Raw genomic sequence first — 10998 nt, forward strand, 5'->3', positions numbered from 1 at the left:
CAAGTGTTTCAATATCTCAGAAGATGAATCAGTAGATATTACTTGGGAACCTTATGTTGTGCTGCACCACCACTCTGGAACTCTCTTCCATCTCTGTCAGACACTGCACCTCTCTCAGCTCTTTTAAACAACAGTTGAAAATTTTCTTTTTCACACAATATTACACCAACACGGCATAATGTCTTTTCCATTCCATTTCTGCTCGTACTCCTCTCCCACAAAGTTGGCATGATTGTTGAAAGTGTTCGCTGGGTATCTGTGTATATATAGTGTGTATTGCATATACGAATATTGTGTGAACAGTACATGTGGTGGTTTTTGTCCGTATGGTTAATTGTTTTATGTAGGGTGTACATTTAATTGTTCTATTCTGTATATGTTCTTTTGTAAAGGGCCTATAGTCATAGGTTAGGCACTTAAACATGTTCAGTTATTATTATAATGCTTTTCTTCGAAAGTTTTCCGGAAAGTTGATATTCCCTCAGGGCTCGATCCCACGGACGCTCAACCTAGAGGGTTCCTGGACCCCCTGGACCCCCTGGACCCCCAACTTGCATGTCTAGGGAGTCTAAGCGAACTTTAGAGGGTCCGAAGACAAGGGGGTTCATGTATACTTGCTTTTGGAAGGCACATTCCTCGTTGACACATACCCCCTGGAGCGCTCATGTCAAAATTATTCGACTGTTTGAAACCCTGATCCCTTAACAACAAAACCAAAACAAAACAAGCATTATGGTCGTATGGGTAAGATTAACTCCCTTTACTTGCATCGGCACAGAGCTGGCAGAGCGTTTTCTGAAAACCGTGCTGATGGTACGCATGATAATGGATATCAAGTGCGTCTAGGGACCCGCTTTTTTCAGATCAAAAAGTTAAGATGGGGAGAAAAAAAATGCGTACGTCGCGGTTTTCGGCAAATAATGCAAAATTGCGGCCCCAATAGTCATTGCTGGCACACCCTTCACTCATTTCAATCGCTTATTGCAAGCAAACGGCTGATCACAGGTTATTGTCACGTTCGGTAGATCACAAAAGGTGATTATGAACGGTTAGTTACTGCTAACTAACTAACCACACCACGATCCACTCTCGCAGTCATACAAATAGATAGAATCAACAAAAGTATAAGTTTTAGACGCCTGTTTATATACTATCTCGCCACCTCCCTCGAGACTTCACTCCAACAGATGTTTTTACGTTCAAAACGTAAAAAAAGGGGTCACTGACAAAAAATGCCAGTTAAAGTTTAGAAAATGATAATAACACGCTGATCCCGTGTATAGACAGGGAAGTTAACTGTTCTGCCAAAAGCGCTGGGTTAATGCAGGTGTCACACACCCCACGTTGTCACCACTCAAATGAAATCACAAATACATAAGGTGACTTGGTGGTTAAAGGCGCAATGACATGGTGCACTTAGCTTTTTGTTACGGAGTGGGCGACCCGTAAATAGTCCTTCCCCACTACTGCTTCGTTGATTGTAGTGCCAGTCGGCGTAGAACGAAGCAGGGAACCGTGGGGAAATCAGGCGCCTCACTCAGCTGCTGAAGACAACGGGTGGTCGTGTACGGGTGACGTCACTGCCTGCCGGAAGACCCCTGCAGACGGTAACGGCCTCATCGGTTATCCCAGCAGCAGCAACAGCATACAGCACCGCGACACCAGGTTACAGTATACAGCTCCGCGACACCAGGTTACAGCATACAGCTCCGCGACACCAGGTTATGTAGGTAGTAGATACCAGATAAAGATGTTCCGGTTACCGCTGAGTAGGCTGCAACAAAAAGCATCGGTGCACTAAACATTCCACGCAACCCTTCACCCTCCACCTTCAAACATGTCTCCTTTACATATTTCATAGAGCACGTGGCCTGCACAAACGAACTTTTAAAACAACAAATCAGCTATTTTCCTTCCTTCTCTCCATATCTACAACAACCTTATACAGATTATATTTTTAGCGTCACAACGAGCATATTATGCGCTAACCTGGAAAGAACAACAGAGAGTATTTCATTCCACAAACATAGACTCGTCAACACCGTTAAATAACGATTTATTACCTCAACAGCCTAATGTAAGTAGCTCTCCTTTTAAGCGAATCCGCTTCCTTTGTATGGCTTTTGTCCGTCGACGAATTTCCTGCCACACTCCCTCTTGTGCTGAATTTACTTCATGCGTGGGAATTTTTCCCCCGCTCAGCCAAGAAACAATCTGACAACCTCGTCGTCAGCAACATGTAAACAGCGAAAGGTGGTCCCTTCTTGACGTTCCTAAAAGCCCTACTGTACAAGCAGAACGGCACGTTGACATAAAAAGCTATATCCCATGTTGAATACCATCAAACTCTTAGGAAAAAGACCCCGACCCTTCCTCTCCTGCTGCTTATGTTCAAGTGTGTCGTTTCAAGTCATCCTCAAAACACCTTGAAAAACATCACGTGACTCCAGCGACCAATCACTATCGTCACACGTACAGCTCAGTTCCCAGTTGATTTTGTCCAGACAGCAAAATCACGCACGTGGAACCCCTGTACACAATGTCGTCCCTTGCATGCCAGCCAGGCGTGCAGAAATCGAAATCCCCGTGCCAAGCTTGGTCAGCAGAAACCAGCCCGTCGCCAAAGGCACAGGCGCTTTTCGTTGCAATTCGACAAAGGCACCCCACAGAGTTTTCGTTTCTCGATCCATGTCACTAAATCGTGACAGTTATTAAAATAAAACAGCCTTTGAACGATAAATAATTCCGCATTCTAAATGACATAATCACATTGGGTCACCAAAAACATGGATTTTGGGTCAGTGCCGCCAGGATAAACGCCTGAAGCGTGGTTGAAAGCCAAAGGGGATATGTAAATGCGAGAAGAACAGCAACTTTAAAACGTTGTTTTCTTCGGTTTAGAAATACAATAGAATAAACAAATGAGTACGGATATCATGAGAACAGACTAATTGAATTCTTTAGGGCATTTTTCTGAAAGTCCGTTTTCACATAGACTCTCTTGATGGCATATAGGTAAGCCCACGACAAATACTGGCAGTGACGTATTCGCTTTTTCCGATGATTAACGTTTGTGGTGTGTACAGAAGCTGTTGTTTCAAGGGAACGTTCTGACTGCGACCAGTCTTGAGGCAGCTCTCCACAACGTGAGCAGCATTGAGGTGCTGAACATCCAGGGCAACCTTTTGACCACTGTCACACAGTCCACTTTCCCCAGCCTTTTTCTCCAAACCGTCAAGGAGATTAACCTCAGAGGAAACCGCTTTGCCTGCACGTGCGATCTGCTATGGTTTCGCAGGTGGGTTATCACTTATCATCTTCACTGGCGTTTTGAACCGGGGTACGGCTATTGCAGGATAGACGCGAACTGATACATTTTCAAACATATATTACAATGGGCGCGATAGCCTGTTGTGAAGGACGTCGGTTTCCTAGCCGTAGGTTCTGGGTTCGAATCGCGGCTACGCCGGGTATTTTGCAGTAAGTGCGGGAATTTGTGTTGCTGCCCCCCTCCCTCTTTTTTGTGGGGTGTAGGTGTTTATGTCTTTTATGATTTAAAACCCACCACCACATTCACTCTCAAGATAGTGATCAATGTACTACAGCTTTGATAATATAAATTTGTGTCTAGATCGCGGGAACATTTTAGTCAAAACTTGACTAAATATAAAAACAACAATAACAAACAATTCTGGCAGAGTTCTGTCTCTAGTGAAGTAAGAACCAAAATAAGGTCCACACGACATGCAAGGAATGAGATGAAGGTTATTGCAAAGTTTTAGCACATTCCCTAACACAATTATAGCTTTCAGAGTGGGACACCTTTAAAGACGAAGCTTATTTTCCCCCTTTTTGCGATCACTTAAATTAGTTTGTTGTTGTTGATCTTTGTTTGGTTTATATTTACCATCGAACGATTGTATTTGACGATTTGACGATGGGGCGGGGATATAGCTCAGTTGGTAGCGCGCTGGATTTGTATTCAGTTGGCCGCTGTCAGCGTGAGTTCGATCCCAGGTTCGGCGGAAATTTATTTCAGAGTCAAATTTGTGTGCAGACTCTCTTCGGTGTCCGAACTCCCCCCCGTGTACACTACATTGGGTGTGCACGTTAAAGATCCCACGATTGACAAAAGGGTCTTTCCTGGCAAAAATTGCTTAGGCACAGTTAATAATTGTCTACCTATACCCGTGTGACTTGGAATAATAGGCCGTGAAAGGTAAATATGCGCCGAAATGGCTGCAATTACTGGCCGTATAAAATTTCATCTCACACGGCATCACTGCAGAGCGCCTAGAACTGTACCCACGGAATATGCGCGATATAAGCCTCATTGATTGATTGAAAGCTTTCAAAAAAATCCATTTTTGTCACCAGTTGGCTTGATGACAAGAAGACGCACCAACGGATCAAAATAACCGACTACCCAGGTGATGACTACCAATGCAACTCACCTCTTCACATGAGAAGGATTCGTCTGAATGACTTCCATCCGACTGAAGACCAGTGCAACCCTCTGCATAGGGCTTACTCTCTGATAGGCATAGTAGGAGGGGTTATGGTCGCTGCAGCTGTCGTTGTATCTGTGGTGATCTACCGCCACCGGTGGGAACTGCGGTTCTACCTTTACCGCTTGAGACGCCGCCGTAGATACGTTCAGGTAACGGAGTTTTTCTGCAAACAGGCGTATCAGGTAAACCTGATTTTTTTACTGATAGGAACATTGGTAAGGTGCTTGCACTTGACCCTATTAACTGACGGGCGCTGTGGCGGGGTGGTAAGACGTCGGCCTTTTGATCGGAAGGTCGAGAGTTCGAATCCCGGCCGCGGCCGCCTGGTGGGTTAAGTGTGGAGATTTTTCCGATCTCCCAGGTCAACTTATGTGCAGACCTGCTAGTGGCTTATCCCCCTTCGTGTGTACACGCAAGCACAAGACCAAGTGCGCACGGAAAAGATCCTGTAATCCATGTCAGAGTTCAGTGGGTTATAGAAACAAGACCAAGTGCGCACGGAAAAGATCCTGTAATCCATGTCAGAGTTCGGTGGGTTATAGAAACGCATGCTTCCTCCGAAAGCGGCGTATGGCTGCCTAAATGGCGGGGTTAAAACGGTCATACACGTAAAAATTCCACTCGTGCAAAAACACGAGTGTACGGGGGAGTTTCAGCCCACGAACGCAGAAGAAGATGAAGACCCTATTAACTCAAACCTCTGTTTTAAACATCAGATTGTGCGAGTCAATGTTGGAACTTTAAGACTTGAATCAAAAGATTAAACATTGCGTAGCTGGTCGTTTTAATGACTCACATTAACCGGCTCTACTGGTTTAAATTTAAAAAGAAATCGCCAACTTGTCGACCAGTGAATACCATCAAGCACTTTGTGACAAGATTTCTTATATTGATTGAATACGAAGAGTCACACAACAGCCTTTGGTTTATTTTTCTTCAAATGTGGGATTTGGTCTCAATTAAATTGCCTTTCGTTTACACACTAGTTAGGACGATGATTGATTACTTTTTCAACGTAAAAAATATTTCATAGTCACTGTTGAAGAAAATTGTTGGCAACCTCTCAATCATAGTTGCAAACTTCAGTACAGAAAAACAAAATTACTGTGTCCCAAAAAGAATGAAGAAATTCAGATTAAAATCAGTTTTTCGTCTGTTTCCAACAACACGCAGGTGAACAATGAGAGGGCAATACAGTTGTTCCAGTACGACGTGTACCTTGCCCACAGTGCGGAGGACCTGGACTGGATCAATGAAGAGTTGCTTCCCTTGCTGGAAGAAGAACATAAACTTGCAGTCTTTGTGGAGGAACGGGACACCAATGGGGGAACTGTCGCAGACAACATTCCTCGGTTAGTTAACGGATTTTGCTTTTGATAAGAACACTTTTTGTTTGCTCATGGAAGCTCTCTAACGTTTCGGTATTGCTTTTATTTAAACCGGTTCAGTCCAAATATGCAAAGGTGAAACTTCCGCAACCATTTTAAACATCGACCTTGTGGCTTTCTTTTGATCAGTTTCTCTAGCACTCATGCAAGTTCAACAGTAACGATTGAACCTAAAATTGTAATGGAATTTTAAAAGGGGAAGGGGGGGGGAGAAGAGAGAGAGAGATAGAGAGAGAGATAGAGAGAGAGATATATATATATAGAGTAAGATAGAGAGAGATAGAGAGATAGATAGAGAGAGATAGAGAGAGATAGAGAGAGATAGAGAGAGTGTGAGAGAGAGAGAGAGAGAGAGAGAGAGAGAGAGAGAGAGAGAGAGAGAGAGAGAGAGAGAGAGAGAGAGAGAGAGAGAGAGAGAGAGAGAGAGAGAGAAGGCGCAAGGCAGAGTCATGACCACCAAAGAATATTGCAGGTATATGGACGAGAGCGCAAGAGTTCTGCTTCTGATCAGTGACAACTACAACAACGACCAAAAATGGCGTCAGTACGAGTTCAAACAGGTCGTCCACGCCAGCATCCAAGAGGAGAAAGACGTCATCGTCGTGTTGCTAGGCAACGTGGAGGCCGGCCGGATGACACAGGACATGCGCAGACTGCTGACAAAGGGAACTTTCTTACAGTGGGGAGACAGCGAGGAAGCAAAAAGGGTGTTTCGAGAGGGAATTAACCTGGCTTTGAAAACCGGGAACCCTGGTGGACTGAATCTGTGTTGAACATCTGTGTTGTCAGTAGCCTGACAGATTATGCACTGAATTTAATTGCCACACGTTTTTTTCTGGTGCCTTTTATTCACTCTATTTTTTTATGTGCATAAAACAAGTATATACTTACAATGAAATCAGGGTTGACATTTTTAAGTTGAGATGCCAGAAACAGAATTTGTCAATGGTGCCAATCCCAAAAATGAATGCAATAATTCGTCAAACGTAAAGCTTGTCTGCCTGCGGACAACCTTCAGGAAACGTCTTTTGCAAGCTAAGCATTGAGAAGTCTGTACCGTAATTTCCGGGACGCACCTGCAATGGTATACACGAAAGAGCTCCATAACTATGATCATAATAAATAAATATGAATAGTGAAACCAGCCTGACTCTTTAACGTCGGAGTCCCATATCCATTGTCATAATACTTCATTGTCATAATACTTCATTGTCATAATACTTCATTGTCATAATACTTCATTGTCATAATACTTCATTGTCATAATACTTCATTGTCATGTTGTTTTAGTGCTGTCTGGAACGCATACGTGGAGTGTTATGACACCCTTGGAGTTGGCGGCATAGAACTCCCAAATAGAGCCCATCAGTGCTAACAAGTTAAAGCGAACCATCAAAGTTCTAAATAAGGGGTTTGAATGTGGGGTATCACACATGAGGACTGCAATCCCTCTGGCGCCATATTATCTTCTTTTTTTCTCTCCTGAAAATCCCGATAAGGTTTTCCCATTTGTTGCAATAAATGTCCATTGAAAAAATATCTGGCTTAAAAAAAAAAGTGAAACCGCACTGTGGCGACCTAATTTTTACATTTAGTCAAGTTTTGACTGAATGTTTTAACATTGACGGGGAATCGAGACGAGGGTCGTGGTGTATGTATGTGTGTGTGTGTGTTTGTGTGTGTGTGTGTGTGTGTGTGTGTGTGTGTGTGTGTGTGTGTGTGTGTGTTCTTTCTTTATTTAGTGTTTAACGTCGTTTTCAACCACTAAGGTTATATCGCGACTGTGTGTGTGTGTGTGTGTGTGTGTGTGTGTGTGTGTGTGTGTGTGTGTGTGTGTGTGTGGATCGGTTTCGAGAAAACTTCTGGACCGATCTTCATGACATTTCACATGAGAGTTCCTGGGTATGATATCCCCGGACCATTTTTTTTTTATCCGATAATGTCTTCGATGACGTCATATCCGAAATTTAGTGAAACCTGAGGCGGCACTGTCACGCCCTCAGTTTTCAACCAAATTGGTTGAAAGTTTGGTCAAGTAATCTTCGACGGAGCCCGGACTTTGGTATTGCATTTCAGCGTGGAGGCTTACAAATAATTAACTAGTTTGCTCATTAAAGTTGTCATTAAAATAAAATGTTCGCTAACAGATTGTCGTGCCGAATTCACAAATTCCTAATTCGCGGAATCGGCAACATTTTGGGCCATTTTGCGTCAGAGACAAAACGTTGCCCATTTCGCGAAATCGGCAGGGTTTTGCCGGAAATGCCTAAAGGCCTCGAAAACTGGCCCATTTTGCGAAATCGACAGCCTATTACGCGGAATAGGTAGCCGATTACGCGTAATGGGCAAGTTGCCCATTTCGCGAAATCGGCAATAGTGAAAAGCTTCGTGCGGCAAGATTCAACAAGCTGACTTCGCGAAGTCTACTTTGCTCAATGAATTTGAGGCCTAAGACAACCAGCTTGATTCCAATGGTCTAATCACTATATGCGATTTGTTGCGTGGATGATTGTCCAGATACGCTCAGATGACAAGATAAAGATATTAATCAGCTTTAGGATTAGTTCTTCCTTATCTATTGCGTCTCTGGTTGTTCTAATGGATTCGCTGCTGGTTTTCAGCTGTTTCCATCGGCCAGAAATAACTCTTGTCCGGCGCATTACTCTCTAATCTCGAGAGTCTGCCTGTTTGTTCCATGACTGAGATGCAATCAAACCCGACAGAGCAAGCTGACCACTGGACGATTTATTGCTTGGATGATTGACCAGATGCGTGCAGATGTGGGATTACAATGGAACCTGTCTTTTAAGACCTTACAAAATCGGACAGGTCTTTCATGGAAAGGAGCCTTAAAATGGAAATACATTTATAGAGGTAATGGACCAAAAAAATCAAGAAATGTTTTTTTTTAAAGTCTTATAAGGTAGGGAAGTCTGAATTTTAGGGCAAGTTATGAAGAACAAGAACTTATTTCTCCATATAGCATAACAAGCCAATGGTATTTGTTGTAGAATAGCAGTTCCATTGTAGTAGTAATTTATCTCGTAATAAAGTCGCTGCTTGTTTTCACTCGATTCCATCGCCAAGACATAACGAATACCCGGTTCATTACTCTCTATAATCTCCGAGAGGGTCTTTCCGAAGAGTATGGCTGTCAGATATGCAATCAACACAAACAGGACTAGGCGCTAGACAAATTTCCGCTAGGATGGGTTTCCAGATGCGCCGCCCACGTGTATTAGGATTAGATCAGGCCTGAGCGTTGAATATGTGATTATTTGACGGTTTTGACAACATGCACATGACACTGGGGGTGGAGGTGGGTAGGTGGGGGTATGATATTATGCAGCTTTTGTCTATGAATAGTATGGACGAACCTGTCAATAACGACCATTCAAGGCAACGACCAAAAGTGTTCGCTACAGACAACAGCTGCATTGAATTCGGGACACTATTCTAAAACTGCAACTTCAAACTCGCCTCTTGTAAAAAACCAACTTAAATCAAATGCATTTCTCCCAAGGTTAATTTTCAGGAGTTGTTTAAGTCACTAGGTATTACGTTATAATATGGGTCTCTGTTAGGACAAAGTCCGTGACGATCGGGATTCAATATTTTTGTACTTGATGCTTTCAATTTTTAGTATTATGAATAATAAATACTGTTTTGATTATCATCTGGGAGTGGTACAAGTATAAAACATATCTGACTTGATGAGTGCATGCTATCTGTATATTCTTGTTTTGAATTCTATCCAACACCAAACTGGGTGTACCTTTTTGAATTAAAAAGCTGTTGTTGTTAATTTTGTTTTTGTTGTTGTTATTGCTGTTGTTGCTTTTAGTACAAAAGCAGCACATGATCACACAAGGTTTCAACATTTTATCAACTAAACAATCAAACACAAAACACTTTTATCATAATGAATTTCTGTATACATTTATTCACGACTTTCAGGACCCCGTGACCCAGTATAATTAACAAGTCAAAAGTGAAAACCTTACGTTTTAGAGGGGGGGGGGGTGGTATGATCTTCCGGTCAGAAAACACTTGGATACTTTTCTAAAGCATGGATTGCTTTGAAAGACTTGTCAGGCCGACATAGGACCTATGACGTCATATCCAACTATGGCTCAAATTCAATAATCCCATTTTTGAGCCAAAAAAGCAGATCTTCAAATACACGTTTGGTTTGACCGAAACACTGCTGTTTGACACCTGTGTGAAAACAATTATCCTGAACTGTTGTGTGCTCACTGTCTCTGAACAATACACACTGAACTGGACATGAGAGGATTATGACTGAATCCAGCGTTCGTATTCGTTTGGCTTCTACCAGCATCAGATGCCACACATCTACTGTCTTTGTCTTTCAACCTCCCCATTAGTCTAACACCAAGACTGATGCGTAATAACGTATATCTCCTCATGTAAAGTCACATGCACGAGCGTAAGTTTCAACAAAATTTAGTCTGTAAATATGTAGACCACACCATGTACTATCAGCACATGAGAGGACTTTGACTGAATATGCTTCTTCTTCTTCAGCGTTCCAGAATTTTCTGGTAACGTGTGAGCTCGTTCGCCCATTTGGGTTCCCCAAACTCATCCTGAACTCAGGTCAAAATGAGTTCGGCTCATTCTCTCCCTGACCGGACGCTACAGTCCTACGCGAATCTATCAAAACAAAAATACAGTTATCTCCCATATGGTTTTCGCGAGCACTGATCTAAATTTGAGATCAGTGTTCGCGAGACGAAAATGATTGCAGATTGGCCGACTTCGACAGTGATCTCCTTCTGTTCTTCACAGTTAAATGATAAAGACATCGTTCTAAGGTCAAAACAAGTCAAAATTTTGGTACTGCTGCCGGAAGGAGACCGTAATAAATTATATGGTTTCATCACTGTCAACTGGTTACAGAAAAAATCGTCTGCTCCAGTGAGCGCGGAAACCAAACGTGACACTTTTGCCATATTTAGAGTTATTTGCACAGTAAATACAGCCGCGAAAAATAGCTCGCTTGAAACTGTCTTACATATCAATTCCTTTGTAATTTAAAAATTACAAAACACCATGAAAAATCATTATCGACGATC

At 42.7% G+C, this 10998-nt stretch overlaps 1 protein-coding gene across 1 annotated transcript; it reads left to right on the forward strand.

The window, feature by feature from the left end:
- The first annotated feature begins 3070 nt into the window (after positions 1–3070).
- LOC138961407 (toll-like receptor 6) lies at positions 3071–9751 on the forward strand. Its single transcript, XM_070333027.1, has 4 exons — positions 3071–3298; positions 4378–4660; positions 5685–5863; positions 6372–9751. The coding sequence occupies exons 2-4, from the start codon at positions 4463–4465 to the stop codon at positions 6670–6672; spliced, it is 678 nt and encodes a 225-aa protein (XP_070189128.1). The 5' UTR covers positions 3071–3298; positions 4378–4462; the 3' UTR covers positions 6673–9751.
- Positions 9752–10998: the final 1247 nt, after the last annotated feature.

The sequence above is a fragment of the Littorina saxatilis genome, linkage group LG3 (assembly GCF_037325665.1).
Source record: "Littorina saxatilis isolate snail1 linkage group LG3, US_GU_Lsax_2.0, whole genome shotgun sequence".
In the NCBI taxonomy this organism is placed as follows: Eukaryota; Metazoa; Mollusca; class Gastropoda; order Littorinimorpha; family Littorinidae; genus Littorina; species Littorina saxatilis.